Here is a 14,168-nt window from a genome sequence, read left to right on the forward strand (position 1 = left end):
ACTTAGCCACCAGTTAAAACATTAGCCATCAGCTCCAGGGTTTTTAGTTATCCGTTTAAGCATCTTCACCTATCAGCACTAGTATCTTCAGCTGCCAAATTCAGCTTACAGCATTCACACTAGCATTATCACAGGTAATGCTATAAATCTAGTTCATAATTATGTCAAAAAGTTACAGTTTTAAAGTTTTAAAATGTAGTTTTAGAGTGTTGAATAAATGTTTATCCTGTTCAGCCTGTGACCTAAGGTGTGTTTTGGATTGTGGACCCTTGAGCGATTGAGCTTTTTACCGACATGCAAAGCAATGGCTATGCTAAAATGTAGCATAGCGACATGGTCACTTTTCTCCGCCGATCCATGTTGATTGCGTATACAGTTCACTACAGAACCGATTGGCAATGGAAAGCTAATTATCTCCGTCTCAGAATCTGCTGGAATTATGTTGACGGTTGAAAAGTTACGGTAATTGAAAGAATGTAAAGACTGGAGCCAAAGATTCTGTGTTAAAGGGTTAGCTACACCATCAAACACTAGAGGGCACCCTTTTTGAGCAGCAGAATTAGCATGCTAATGCTAAAAGTGTTGTCATCGTTTTCCCCACCTTAAAAGTAACTACTGATCCTACATAAAAACCGCTGAGTGCTATGCTGTTAATCCTTGGGGGGCGGGGCCTGTGTGCAGGGGAGGTGTCAGAGCTCAGCGTCGCCGTCCATCGGAGTGAAGACGGCGGGCTGGTTGTTCTGTGTGAGGTTCATGTCCGGAGTCTGGAGCTGACCCTGGTGATGCTGGACGACCGCGGGAACACCCTCCAAACACAAACGCAAAAATGGGTCGGGCCGGACGAGTCCCGCCCCGTGAGGGTCCAGGAGAAGGTGGAGCCAGGTAGAGGTAGGTCAGCACAGTCCGAGACCACTCGTTGAAACCGGTGCTGTTGTCATGGTTACACCGGGAGCAACATCATCTCAGGGGGTTCGTTCCAACTGGACCGGGTTCCCCCACCGCCTCAGCAACATTATGTCACCTTTGCAGCTGGCGCACGCCTTTAACAAAGTCACATGACCTGTGACCTTCAGAGACAGGTGGAGGTCCTGCTGGAAAAGCACACCACCTCTTCAAAAAGGTCTTTTTGATACTTCTGTCAAAGACGACTTCTGATCCGCATCTTTCGCAGTGGTCCACACTGAAGTATGACGTCACTGTTCTGTCAGAGTAATCCGTCTGCACACCTTGGAGAAGAAGTCAGGACTTTAGGACTGAAGATAACATCTCGCAAAGAAGTAGAGGAACAATAGTGGTCCGAGTCCAGAACCCTGTGGAACACCCAGGGAACAACCTTCTTCTCTCTGTGTTTCTGTTTTCTCCAGAAAACGTGACGCGGATCTGCAGGTGGAACGTGTCTGAAGAGACGGAGGAGAAGAAGGTCTCCGTCTCTGGTACAGCAGCTGCTTTGTGGTGATGTTTTCTTCAGGACTCGATCTTCACTCTCTGCTCCTTGGGTTTCCAGACAGCTCCACATCGTCCGGCTGCTCCGTCCTTCTGTCATGTCTTCCCTTGGTGATTTACTCTCTGCTGGTGACCCTCGCCGTCGGGGTTTTCTTTGGTGTCAAGCACAGAAAACGTCTTCCAGGTGGGACTTTCAGTGTCTGCTTAACCTCGTGGTGAAGCTGTGATCTGACTGAACACGCCTTCCATGTCTGTGCAGAGCTGTGGAGAAAGGTGACCGCGCTGACTACCACGGCACAGAGAGGTGAGGGGGTCAGCTTCTGCAAAGTCTTAGTTGTTCGGTTTGTTTAAAGTGGACCAGAGTCCATTTCTCCCGATAATCCGGAACACATTTCTAGTCTGCCTAACCAAAACAAACAAATAAACAAAGCCAGCAGACTAAGACTACCAAAGTCCAACCCCAAACTAACATATCAAAGCCCAGCAGTTTAAGACTCAGACCCCCCTAACTAGAACCCAACCAGGTCCTGCTGCTCACATTAAGGCACACCTGCCAGGTGAGCAGAAGGACTGGATGGACAAAGATCCAGCGGTAGCAGCAGGATGTAACACGGCTCATGGTCTCCTGGACCCATCTGTCCACGTAGTCTCTGTTTCTAATCGAACTGTTCCGGTTCGCTCTGAATAGGCTCCACGCTCAGAGCCGAACAACTGGTCCAAAATGGCCACCGTAGCCGGGCATTATGGGATGTAAACAGAATGATGGAGCAACGACGAGACACAGCAACTCACTGATATGTGGTCGGATGAATGCAGGCTTTAACGTGAAACACATTATTTCGTACTGTTTCCCCAACAATCTACATGTCATAAGCGAATCGTTTTAGGTGTTTCTTTGCTCCGAATCAGAATCGATTAGAATGACGTTAATTGCATAATCGGCCGAGGAGTTACAGTACATGAAAGAGCGTGTGTCATGGAGGTGTTGTGGGCGACAGTTCTAGTGTTTAAAGATTCACCTGCTCCTCTCTACGACCCAAAACCCCTCAAACCCAGAGACTAAAGATTTAAGATGACTTTTCTGGATCAGATCCTATGATGTCTCTGATAAAAACATGCAGTTTCCCTCAGTTCTGGATAAAAACGGAGATGTTTCAGCATCAAAGAACCCCCAACGGCTGAACATCAGGAGGACTGAGGAACCTCAAGTCTGAATTATCCTTGTAGTAACATACACACTTGTGTGTTTCAGTTCCCTATGAAGATGAACACTTCACCGGTGAGCTTTCTTCGTCGGTCAAACGATGCTTTCAAGTGAAATATTTCCTCCAGTTTTTCATGTTCTGGTCGTTTCTCTAACAGAATACAGAAACCTGGACCAAATGACGACAACAGGAATCTCTGAGCGTACAGCCAGGGGGAACAACTTGACCCGTGGAGGTGAGTTCTGATCGCCTGATCGCTCCAGACACGTCCTAACATTCAGACGGAGGCGGTAGACCCAACGATGACGTCCACGAGGTAAGAGTGAAGAGAACCTTTCCAGATCACAGACCTGCAGGTCCAGCATTCCAGTTCCTCGTGTGATGAGCAGAAGATCATTAACTCAACGGTTAAACAGGAGTTGCTCCTTCAGTTGAATACTTTTTATTTCCAGGAGAACTAGTTCTTGGTGCGGAAGGATCCAGAATGTTGGCAGAGAAAGATCTGAGGGATATGTCCAAATACCGGAACCAAATCCTGAATGTCGGACGAAAGTAAGTTCTGAACATGTCCGCTGTAAACTACGTTCACGCGTCGGGTCGCTCTAGACGGAGCTCTTTCCCGTGGAGGGCACGGCGAGCGCAGCTTTGTCGCGTCAAACCCTCGTGTGATCGTAGCTTCAAGGTTTAGCGGTGACTCCTGTTTGACTAAACTGTGATCTACAGGCTCCACCTCCACCCGGCTCTGATCGCCGCCATGATCTCCAAACAGTCGAACGCTGGACGGCAGCTTCATCCCGACGGCCGAGGAAAGCACGACGACAACTGCTACGGTCTGATGCAGGTGCGTGTGGCGCCTGTCAGCCGCTCGCCGGCGTCGTCTCCTTTTAACGCTCGCTCGTGTGGTGCAGATCAACAGGAACTTCCACGCCGTGAAGGGCGAGCCGTTCAGCGAGGACCACATCGATGAGGGAGCCACCTACCTGATCCACCTGATCAAGACCGTGAGCAGCTGGAGGCCGGCGTGGAGCCGAGAGCAGCACCTGAAGGGTGAGTTTGAGCTTCTGTTCTCCGAGCTGAGGGTTCACGGCGCTGAGGCTCCGCTGTGTTCAGGAGCGCTGGTCTGCTACATGGTCGGCTTGGAGAGGGAGAGGCTGAACTACCCAGGAGACCTGGACGAGCAGACGCCCACGCAGGACTTCGCCAACGACGTGATCGGCCGGGCGCAGTTTTACGCCCAAAACCAATACACATCTTAGCTTCAGCCGCTGGCGGGAGGAGAAACCAGGATTTAAGCCAAAGGCTTTCAGAAAGTTTGTGTTTCGGTTTGAAGCTTCAGTCGACCTTTGTTTAGTTTACTGGAAGCTCGCCGTACGCAGAGTCTGAAGTTCAAAAGAAACAAACTGCAAAACCTGAAACTGGTACAGCCCTTTCACATGCTAACGCTAACAAATGTGCTTAGTTTTGGGTTATTTTGTAACGCTTGAACACCAGAGATGTAGCCGACGACATATCAAGTACACGCTATCTTAGAACTAGTGGAACTCTTCAACTGTTGATCCAATCAACGGTAAATCCAACGCACAGAAAAGCAGCAATGCACCGATACTGGCACAGTCAGTTTTCCTCGCTAATTTTTCCGTTAATTACATAACAGTGCTGGATATCAGTGCGACGCTGCATTTCTCTGCTTTAGAATTGATTGTATAAACGGTAAAAGAGTTACGGTATTTCAAGAACATCAACACTGACGCTAAAGCCCGGGTGCTAAAGGGTTAAACCCGTTTGAAACTCACGCTAACAACGAGGTCACTCAGCTGATCTCACGACGCGTGTTTGTGTTTACGTATGAATCAGCGGTGTCAAACACACGGCCCGCGGTAGAAATGGTTGAATTACCAAAAGGACCTGCAGGACTAACTAAGGTTAATTTTTAGTCCGTCAACACTGGAGATGTCGCTAGCGGCAGCCAAATAATACAGACTTTTTGAATTAGCATAACTCTTCAGTTGTATACAAAATGAACGTAATGCTAACCGAGAAAAGCGGCTTTGCACCGAAATACGACACTTTAAAGTCGCAATCAAAAGACCCAATTCTGGATGTGCTAAATGCTATTGTTTAGTAAGATAAAGTGTTTTATTTTCTCCACGTCAGGATCTGTTGGAATTTTGTAAATAAACGGTTGAATTGTTATGCTAGTTCAGAGTTATTTTGCTGCCGCTAGCTTACAGCTCAGATGTTAAAGAGTTAAAAAACAGAAAACGCCAACATCATTCGTTAGCATGTTGCAGTTTCGTTGTATTTACGTTGCTAAAGTATCGCATCAGCATCAGCTGGTTTGCGTAAACTCTTCACTACTGTGAAGTATCGCATATCAGCGCAAAGCTGCTTTCCTCAGCCAGTAGAGTCCGCCGGAGTTAGGTCATTTGGTTAAACGGTCGAGTTACAATGATTTAAAAACACTGGAGCTACCGCTCAGACGTTAAAAGGTCGTTTTTGTTTTGTCCTTTCTTGTTCTCATTCCTCAGATGAACGTTACATTCACTTGATGGTCCATTTTTAAGGATTTTTTAGATTCATAAAAATGTTTCACCAGTATTATCAGAAGACAAACCCATGAAGAATGCAGTGACCCCTACAGGTGGATCTGCACATTACAGCTGCACGTGTAGTCATGAATGTGAAACCATTGTGTCATAAAGTCTATTTTTATCCAGGTATGGAGCTTTGTAGTATTGTTATATTCACTTTGTAGATGAGTTCTCAACTTTTTATCAACGGCTGATGAAGTTTGTCTTCATGAAGAACCCGCTTCTCTGGAGAAAAACAAAGTTTTTTTTAAATGTGCTGGAATCTGTTTGTTTTTGCCTCTCAGAATGTGAAGTTTTCCATTTCATGTATTTATCCAAGTCTGGCTTTACTTGGTTATCACAAGCTGCTGTTTTATTTTGAAGGTCAGAAAACGTGTCAGAATTGTTTCCGTTCAACCCAATAAAAGACTTGAGTTTGACTCTGAGGCTCCTGTTTGACTCTGATCCAGACGTTCTGACTCACCAAGGGTCCAGAGGAAACAAAAACCAGAGGCGGAGGTGTAACCATAGCAACCGGACATTTTAACAGTCATCTCTTTATTTGTTGTGGTAACTCGCTAAACAAAAAGCACAAAAAAAGTTCAATTTAACAAATGATACATGAAGCTGTTTCTGAAAAAATATAAAATAAATACTCTTTGCACATTTATATGTAATAATTTTATCAAGAAAATTTTGTTTAAAAAAAAACCTGACAACCAATCACAGCAAAGCCTGAGTCGAAGCCCCGCCCCTCAGGAAAACCCTGAGCCGCTCAGATGAACGGATTGGGTTTGGGCGTGGCTTTAGGTGGGAGGGGCTTCTGCTTCTCTAGTGACTCCTCTTGGTTTCCATGGTGATTAGTAGGAGGAGGCGGGGCCTCGGCTGCTAGATCATCAAAGAAGAATCATATGAAAAAACACTAAGACCAAAACATTTTCACAATAAAAGCATCAACTCCTGAACCTAACGGTGTCATTCACTTCATATCGTTTCTGCTTGTTTGTGGGCCTTACTCTGCATACGGGTCAGCGCCAGCTCCAGCCCCCTCATGGCTTTGGCCTGGTTACTCTTGAACCTGGCGAGACCGAACTCCTTAAGGAGAAAGAAACGAGTTTTTACAAATAAAAACTGGAAAGAAAAACGGTTTGTATCACTTTATATGTTCAGTAATTGCTCGCATAACGAGCTGTATGAGACGGTGAGGTTGTGTTCTTTGGAGAACACCCTGAGAGGGTCCCGGTGTGTCCACGGTTCTTCATTTCTGCTCTAGACGTTTGGATTTTTATTCCTTCAGTCTCAGAGTTCATGGTCAGACTGGTCATTTTATGCTGATGGATATGGCAGGTATGGGATAACGGACGTGGAACTGCTCCCGGGTTATACCGGTCTGTGTCCTGAGGGTTGGGGACCCCTGATTTGCGTTTCCACTTTTTCTCTGTCTGTGGCCTGGTACCAAGCCGCCCTCAGACCGGTACCGGTTCACGGACAAGAGGCTTGGGGACCCATACTTTATTGGAGCGCGTTGGTCTGGCAGGCCCCGCCCCTCATGACCAGCTGATGGGGACACGTGTCGATGGGCGTGAAGCCTCATGGTCTCCATGCAGATCTCCTCCACAGGTTCTCTGTGGGGTTCAGGTCCAGAGACCAGCTAGAACCCTCCAGAACCTGAGATGATTGTTACGTTGCCATGGCAATGTGTTTGGGATTCAATCGTCACTGATAGGAGGAGGTTTTGGTCCAGAATCTCATCCTTTCATTCCTTCGTACGGATCAGTCGTCTACAGCCTCCAAACCATGATGCATCCACGTCCGTGCATCTCTGCGTAATTCCTCCTCCAAACACGGCGAGCGGCGTTCCTACAAAGGAGTTTTGGTTTCATCTGATCACATGACTCCTCTGGAGAACTTTACATTGGTCTGGACATGTTCTGGTATTGGAGTTCTGCAGGATCCATAACGACGTTTGTGTTACCATAGTAACCTTTCTTTCTCTTCACGTCATTGGCCGGTTTCTCTGTGCAGTTCTGAGCTGTTTCCAGATCATTGGTTGGAGGCAGACGGTCATTTTCTAACCATTGCTCCATCAGTCGATCTCTTCTCTCCAGAGGTTTGTTTATCGTGGACTGGTGTATTCCAGTCGGGTTCAGGTCTACAGGCTCGTCCCTGGTGTCCTCCGACAGCTCTTTGGTCTTGGTCCCGGTGGAGAGGTTGCAGTCTGACTGATCAAAGGTGTGGACAGTGTCTTTCATCCAGACGACCAGTTCAAACAGGTGATGTTGATACAGGTAAGTTGATGGAGAGCTTCTTAAAGAAGAAGAATCCGGTCTGTTTTTACTGGAACAAACTAATGACTAGTTCGTAGAAAATAAAAGGCTTTCTAACTTTTAATGGAGCTCTTACTTTGAAAGGATTGGACTTAATGTCTGTTTCGGTGTGTAAAGGACAGAACCGGATCAGGACTTTGGTCCGGGGCTCACCTGAATGGGTCGGCCCAGGCCGTAAACAGCTGACGAGATCCAGGCTTCTCTCTTTAGTCTGGTCCAAGATGGCCGACCGCGGTCCTCCTCGAACAGACATCTCTCCACCACTACCTGAGAGGCAGGTGAAAACCTTATCATCTGCAGGTCTCACCTGTTCTCTGCAGGTGCGGCGTCTGAACGGCAGCGACTCACCATCAGCTTGTTGTGGTTCAGGTTCCAGGTCTTGGTGATGAGCGTGTTGGTTTGTGGGTCCACGATGGAGTCCTCCAGCACGTAGACCGCGCGCGCCACGTGGGCGGGGAAGACCCGCTCCGCCCAGCCCGGCAGCCGGTTGGTTTTGGTCAGCAGTCGCCGTGACAACAGGTGGTTGTTGGGGGTGAGCTCGCGGTACAGGACGTCCTCCGTCAGAACGTGCGTGCTGAAACACGCGGACACAATGAATCATGGGAGATTTGAGATGCTCTGGGTTCTAAGGTGTGAATGAACTGATCTGTCCGGAGACAGACCATCATGTTCACCAGGTCAGACGCCCCTCTCCCCGTCCCCCTCATGTCCAAACCCAACACTAACTTCGTCCTGTCAACTCTCTCTGATTGAAATGGTTTTGAATTCGGTTAGTTAGAATTAAAAACAAAATCAAAGATTTTCTTTTCCACGCAAACGAACAGTCGAGCAGAACCTTCCGGCTCGGAGAGGTTCCGGACCGATAAATCAAATGGACCTGAAGTGTCCACTGCAACTGTCCACAAAGGTCAGATGCAGAATTGGTTTCTTATTCTACGATACTTTGATTTCTGTCGGATCTGAAGGTTTAGGAAGTCAGAGATGTTTCGGTGGATCTCCAAACTGATCTACATTTTTACATTATTTGTTTGGACTTTATGTTTGAGCCAATTCCCAAATGAGATGTTAAAGTAAAATAGCTTTTGGCAAAGAAAGTAAGAGGAGAGGAAAAATAGATTAAAATCAAATTTGGTGTGTAAAACATCTGAGATTTCACTCCTATATGGCTCAGCCGTACTTGAAGGACACAGAAAACCAGTTTATGAGGAAATTCGATTGGTTGGGATGGTCACATGGATCCAGTGAGGACAGTAAAAACAGGCAGGAAGGAGTCTGACTGTTTTCCTCTGGAATCCAGAACACACTGACCCTGGGGGCAAAACTCTCTGCTACAAAGCGAGATAACGGGCTGGTTGCCAAGGAAACCTCGTCTTGGTGTTTCCTGTTCCCGCCCACTCCGACTGGCTGATGGAGCTGCTCCTGCGTTGGTTGGGGGACAGTGATCCCCCTCCACTAAGATCCCCCTCTTTCATTATAGAAGAAGCTTCAGCTCCAGGAGGTGAAATGTCAAAAATGTGTCTTCAAGAATATTTTAAAATAAAAGATTTATTTTAAACCCATTAAGATGTAAGTCAGGAGGTAGGGAGCTGGTTACCTGTACGGATTTGGGTATCGCTGCCAGAACGCGGCGACCACCTGAGCCCAAGGACTGTGGATGTGGACTTCACTGTGAAAGTAGCGTCCCATCGCTGCTCTCAGTCACGACTCCTTCAGCAGCTGCAGGGAGGAAAGATAAGATAATTAAGGTTGGACTTTCATTAAAACAATAAAGTCAATAAAAGATTTTAGTTAGTGCCAGAGCGCCACATCAGCACAGTTTTTATACAAACTTGTGAAAAAGAACAAAAGTATAGAAGTGAGGAAATACCTCAAAAATAAAATGAATTGTACATAAAATACTAAAGTAAAAGAACAAAAACACAGTAGAATGTCAGAAAAAAACCATTATTTCATTTATGGAAAAAACTCACAAAGTTCTGATTTTTATTATGGAGAAAGAAAAAAAATGATTGCGTTGGCCGGGAATCGAACCCGGGTCAACTGCTTGGAAGGCAGCTATGCTAACCACTATACCACCAACGCCGTGGAGACTCTCAGTGAAACGTAAGGTGTCACTGACGGTCTCCGGAGTCTGCGGCTTCACTCACGATCACATTGTGAGCTCTGGTACTTCAGGATAAAGTTCCTTTTTGTATCATTATTTCAGCTGCAGGTCCAAAACCAAAAGCTCGATTCAGATCCCGGATCTCCAGTAACTTCAGACCGAGCAGAACACGCACAGATGAAGCTGTTTACCTCACGGATCCTATCAGAGTAAAACATCTATGATAACTGTTACATAAATCAATCAAAATGATAAAAAACAAAAGACACATGCGTTGGCCGGGAATCGAACCCGGGTCAACTGCTTGGAAGGCAGCTATGCTAACCACTATACCACCAACGCGACACATCTGTATGAAGGAACGGAGACTGTCCAATTTCTGCACAGATGTGAGCTGATATCCTCCATCTATCTTGAAGTTGCGTTTGGATATACTTTAACTCTCAGTTACGTTGCTTTATGTACTAAAATACTTTTATTTCTTTATTATTTCATAAGGATAACATTGACTTTAACGGGATGTAAACGGACAGGCTTTAAAAAGCTCAGCGTCTGCTCGCTCCATCACCAACACTGATTTGAAATGTTCTTCTGTTAATGTTGTTTTAAGACGTTTTTTTCTTATTTATTCTTTAATTGTATTTTCTTGTTGCACTTTAACTGGCATGATGGAAAAATAAAATTACGACCCTAATCAAAAAGTTTGCGTTGGCCGGGAATCGAACCCGGGTCAACTGCTTGGAAGGCAGCTATGCTAACCACTATACCACCAACGCTGACGGTGGAACGAGGAAGCTGTCGTCGGAATAATACTGTCAACATCTGCCGTTTTTATCGTCATGTTTGGTTTGTACGTTTCATACGTAGATTCCCGCTCGTCCGTCCGGTACTTGGACCGAACATCTTCGGATGTTTTGGCTCCGTGACCCAGCGGGGAGCCGGTTCAGCCTTGACCCGTAATTAGCTGCACTGACTCTCTGCAGGTTCCTCCTGGCGCGCGCGCGACTCCGTGCGCTGAAGCTAACGGCCGACACGAGCTGACCTACCTGCGGGTGGACGTTCCGGCTCGGCGGCGGCATTAGCGGAACACCGCAGCGGTTCTGTTCGCAGTCCTCCAGCGCTGGAGTCCGGGTTCAGCCGGATCGAAACCGCCTGCGAGTCCCAGATTTAGCCGCTAGAGGGCGAGCCTTCACCACGTTACAGACCGCCTGGTCTCAGTCACGTGACTCAATCAATCAATCAATCAAGATACTTTATTAATCCCCTGGGGGGAAATTCATTGTTTTTTCAGTACAACCAAGAACAAGACAGACAGAGAAGTAAACAGACAGTTCAAGGTTCCCTGCGGAAGCGTCCACTGAGCGGCGCCCCTTATTAGCATGGGAGAAGAAGGCCACGAGGGGGAGAATCAATCAGCAGCACCGAGTCTTAAAAAGTGAGATTACAGTATTGTTCTTGTCCAGAAGTGATTAATAAAATAATAATAATAAAACTACATCAAACACACGATACATTAAATCAATTGATTTAAGGAGTGAATATTGAATTCTGATTGGCTGCAGGGAGTCAATTAAAGAGTGATGATGGACACCTATAAAAGACGCTCCGCCCACTGACTGTTCTGTGTTTTTGTACTGGTTTAAACACCAGTTGATTATCGGATAATCCTCATTTTTTTCTAGATATATTTTTTTCTATTGTGCATTCTAGTTATAAACTGACGTTCATCAATAGAAACGTTTGACAGATTTTGTGTCGTCTGCTTTCAAATGCTGCTGTAGACTCAGACCGATTCAGACCACTGACAACTCATTGGCTCCAACATGGCGCCCAAATTGACTTCATTTGGTTTATTTTCCATAGATGATGTCACACTCATGTTCCGTTACATTTTACAGACATTTTAGTGCTCTGTTTATTTATTTTTTGTTAATCTTTTGCTTCTGTGAAGTCTGTTCATGTCTGATAATGCACACCTTAAACCGCATTATCCTACTTTGACCATCGTCATTTATGGAAAAAAAAGGATGATCAAGGCTTCAGTCCTGTTACATTTTTAAGTTTTTTTTCCAAGAGGGAAAATTTCCAATAGTCTGCTTTTGCACTGTGTTTTAAATATGTTGTTGTCATGGCAACAACTCCTCCTTCATGATCCACTTTTAAACAGTTTTCGTAAATTAAAAGTAGAATAAAAATGAAATAAGTGTAATACTGGTCAAACTTTAACAGCCGTTCATTGGCTGTTTCATTTGGTCCAAAAACGACTGCAGAAAGTTGCATACACTGTTAAAAGTGAAACATTGAATCAATTCACAACATTTCTGTAGTTTGTTACATTCAAAAATATTCATTTTTTAATCAAATTAAACTTTTCGGTTGAGTAAACCATCAACTCTAAATTCTAACTTGTTAATTGATCCAGTGTTTCACTTTCTACAGAGCAGACTGACGTGAATGAGAGTTCTGAAGCAGCATTTCCACACGTTTACACTGACTGTAGAAGCATCTGCTGGAACGATGATGTGGACGCGGCTCGGTCCAGCTGTCACATACAGTCAATGGTCTGCTGCACAGACACAGACCGACTTTAAAGCTGCACGTACTTCATATTGTTGTCATTTATGAGCCCAGCAGAACTGTAGAACATTGGATCAGAACCAAACAGGGGAAGCTTTAATGAACTCAGATGTTTTTAATATCCTGAAATGTTTCTCTGATCTGGATCTGGACCACACATTTGGGTTTAAAGTTTTCTGGAAGTTCTCTGAATCTCCGCGTCTTTAAGGAGCTTTAACAGAAAACAGAGCAGAGGGAGAGCAGATGTTTGACAGGTGAGGAGGCGGAGTCAGTCCTGGATCAATGAGCATCTCTGCAGACGGACGCTCCACCGTGGAGCTAATGCGTCTTATTGGAGAGTAACCTGGAGTAATTACAGCCTCCTGCAGACGTGCATTATGTTCCATTAATCTGACATCAGCGGAGCGTGTCGGCGGTCATCTGGAGGAGCGGCTGGCCGCTCATCAGCCCAGAGAGGAAACAGCAAACACGCTGACGTCAGCACAGAGACTGATGACCACACAACTCCTGACCTGAACTGCTGCTTTAATTCAAGATCTTTTGCTAAACCAGTTTGTCGAGTAAACGGACCTGAAAGGTTCAAGAATCTTTCCGTCATTGTTCAGGTCCCAAAGTTTATCCTCAGAAAGTGTTTTCAGCATTTTTAAAGTCCCAGTCCGATTACCTCCTGATCGGTTTCCTAAGCGTTCCCATTAGTCTTTTCACAAAAACGTGTTGTTTTCTAGGACATAGTTTCTGCAGAACAGCAGGAATTCATTTATCATCCCTCTCCCTCTAGCTTACAGCCCCTCACACCCCATTAGCAGCGCAGGAAAGTTGGTGAACATCATCGTTTCTATCCAGCCGTCCAGTTCTGATCCAGATTCCAGCTCATACCAGGAAGACGAAGACGGTCATGATCTGTTGGTCTTCACGTGGACGCATCAGGATGGGGCGGAGCTAGGAGCTTGTGGCCACGCCCAGCGTATTTTCTATACAATAACAAATATATGGTGGCTGAGACAGCTCATAAATGCAAAAGACACAACAAAATGACAAAACCTGACAACACAACCATAAAAGACACAACACATCGACAAAAACCAACAACAATGACAAAAGCTGACAACTCAACAACAAAAGTTGAAAACAACAACTGATTCTCTTAAAGTTTCATTCAGTTTCCAGCCATTTGAGCTTTAATAGCTGGAAACTGATTAACTTTGAAACAGTTTTTTTATTTCTGATGTAAATCATGTCTGTATTGTTGTATTTCCACAGTACGATCTTTTTCAAACAGCAACTTTTCTTCGGCTTCTGATTCTGAATGAATCAAGAAAAACTCAGAAATGTAATTTAAATCTTAAATTTATTTATCAAAAAATGCCACAATTACATGTTAAAAACACAAAAACACACGTTTTTTTATCAGGGTCGGTCTTTAATAAAAGGGAGGAGGTCTGATAATATTTAGAAGTTGTACAGATGATCATAATTTAATGAGTTCGATTCCAGAAAAAGTAATTTTCTCTTCATAAATGAGCTGTTTTCTTAATTTTTTGTTCGTTAATGTCCTGGTTCTGTGGTTCTGATTCTGTTCGGTTCTGCATGAGTTTTCTGTAGTTGAAGATGTTTCAGTAAATTCAGCTGAAACAGCTGTTAGAATTCATATGAGGTTGATTTATGATCAGTAAAAGTCTTTTTAAAATAAAATATAAACGTTTTATTTTATAAAACTAGAATAAATGTTGATTTTAAACCCCTAAAATCCTTTTTCCTTTAAACCACACAGACCTCCATTCATCCCGCCGCTCTCTCTCTCTCCTCGTGTCTTCCTGGTGTCTCTCTCCCGCTCGCGCTTTTATCGACAGGCATCCAATCATCTTCGCGCCCTCGCGCCTCCTCACCTCGTTTCCGCGCCAATCAGACGGTTCATGCGGCGCGCGCGGCACGTCGCCGCGAG

The 14,168-nt window shown here is 45.2% G+C and overlaps 2 protein-coding genes and 3 non-coding genes across 14 annotated transcripts in view; 1 reads left to right on the forward strand and 4 right to left on the reverse strand.

Moving 5' to 3' along the window:
• LOC112156385 overlaps positions 1-5,658 on the forward strand; it is an 8,439-nt gene extending 2,781 nt beyond the window's left edge. For 3 of the 4 annotated variants that reach the window (XM_024288637.2, XM_024288639.2, XM_024288638.2), the window contains 10 exons: positions 682-888; positions 1,365-1,433; positions 1,505-1,627; positions 1,703-1,747; positions 2,696-2,722; positions 2,806-2,883; positions 3,101-3,200; positions 3,372-3,489; positions 3,557-3,695; positions 3,759-5,658. In XM_024288637.2, the coding sequence (XP_024144405.1) occupies positions 682-888; positions 1,365-1,433; positions 1,505-1,627; positions 1,703-1,747; positions 2,696-2,722; positions 2,806-2,883; positions 3,101-3,200; positions 3,372-3,489; positions 3,557-3,695; positions 3,759-3,904 (1,052 nt within the window). In that variant the 3' untranslated portion in view covers positions 3,905-5,658. The remainder of the gene's footprint in view (positions 1-681; positions 889-1,364; positions 1,434-1,504; positions 1,628-1,702; positions 1,748-2,695; positions 2,723-2,805; positions 2,884-3,100; positions 3,201-3,371; positions 3,490-3,556; positions 3,696-3,758) is intronic. The other variant, XM_036216635.1, reaches the window with a different exon arrangement.
• A 99-nt stretch (positions 5,659-5,757) lies between these two features.
• Positions 5,758-10,873, reverse strand: LOC112156386 (PRELI domain-containing protein 1, mitochondrial). 7 transcript variants are annotated; one of them, XM_024288646.2, is made up of 6 exons: positions 10,696-10,873; positions 9,140-9,261; positions 7,894-8,119; positions 7,699-7,812; positions 6,235-6,313; positions 5,758-6,103 (listed from the first exon to the last, which is right to left on the reverse strand). In XM_024288646.2, the coding sequence occupies exons 2-6, from the start codon at positions 9,229-9,231 to the stop codon at positions 5,994-5,996; spliced, it is 621 nt and encodes a 206-aa protein (XP_024144414.1). In that variant the 5' UTR covers positions 9,232-9,261; positions 10,696-10,873; the 3' UTR covers positions 5,758-5,993. The 7 variants fall into 7 exon arrangements, with proteins under 7 accessions (XP_024144414.1, XP_024144415.1, XP_024144408.1 ...); XM_024288647.2 differs by having other exon boundaries at positions 6,202-6,313; XM_024288640.2 differs by having other exon boundaries at positions 5,758-6,106; positions 10,696-10,872.
• Positions 9,556-9,627, reverse strand: trnag-ucc. Its single transcript has one exon. It is a non-coding gene; the product is annotated as a tRNA-Gly (tRNA).
• trnag-ucc lies at positions 9,920-9,991 on the reverse strand. The gene has a single exon. It is a non-coding gene; the product is annotated as a tRNA-Gly (tRNA).
• Positions 10,354-10,425, reverse strand: trnag-ucc. Its single transcript has one exon. It is a non-coding gene; the product is annotated as a tRNA-Gly (tRNA).
• Positions 10,874-14,168: the final 3,295 nt, after the last annotated feature.

Source organism: Oryzias melastigma, linkage group LG18 (genome assembly GCF_002922805.2).
Source record: "Oryzias melastigma strain HK-1 linkage group LG18, ASM292280v2, whole genome shotgun sequence".
Lineage (NCBI taxonomy): Eukaryota > Metazoa > Chordata > Actinopteri > Beloniformes > Adrianichthyidae > Oryzias > Oryzias melastigma.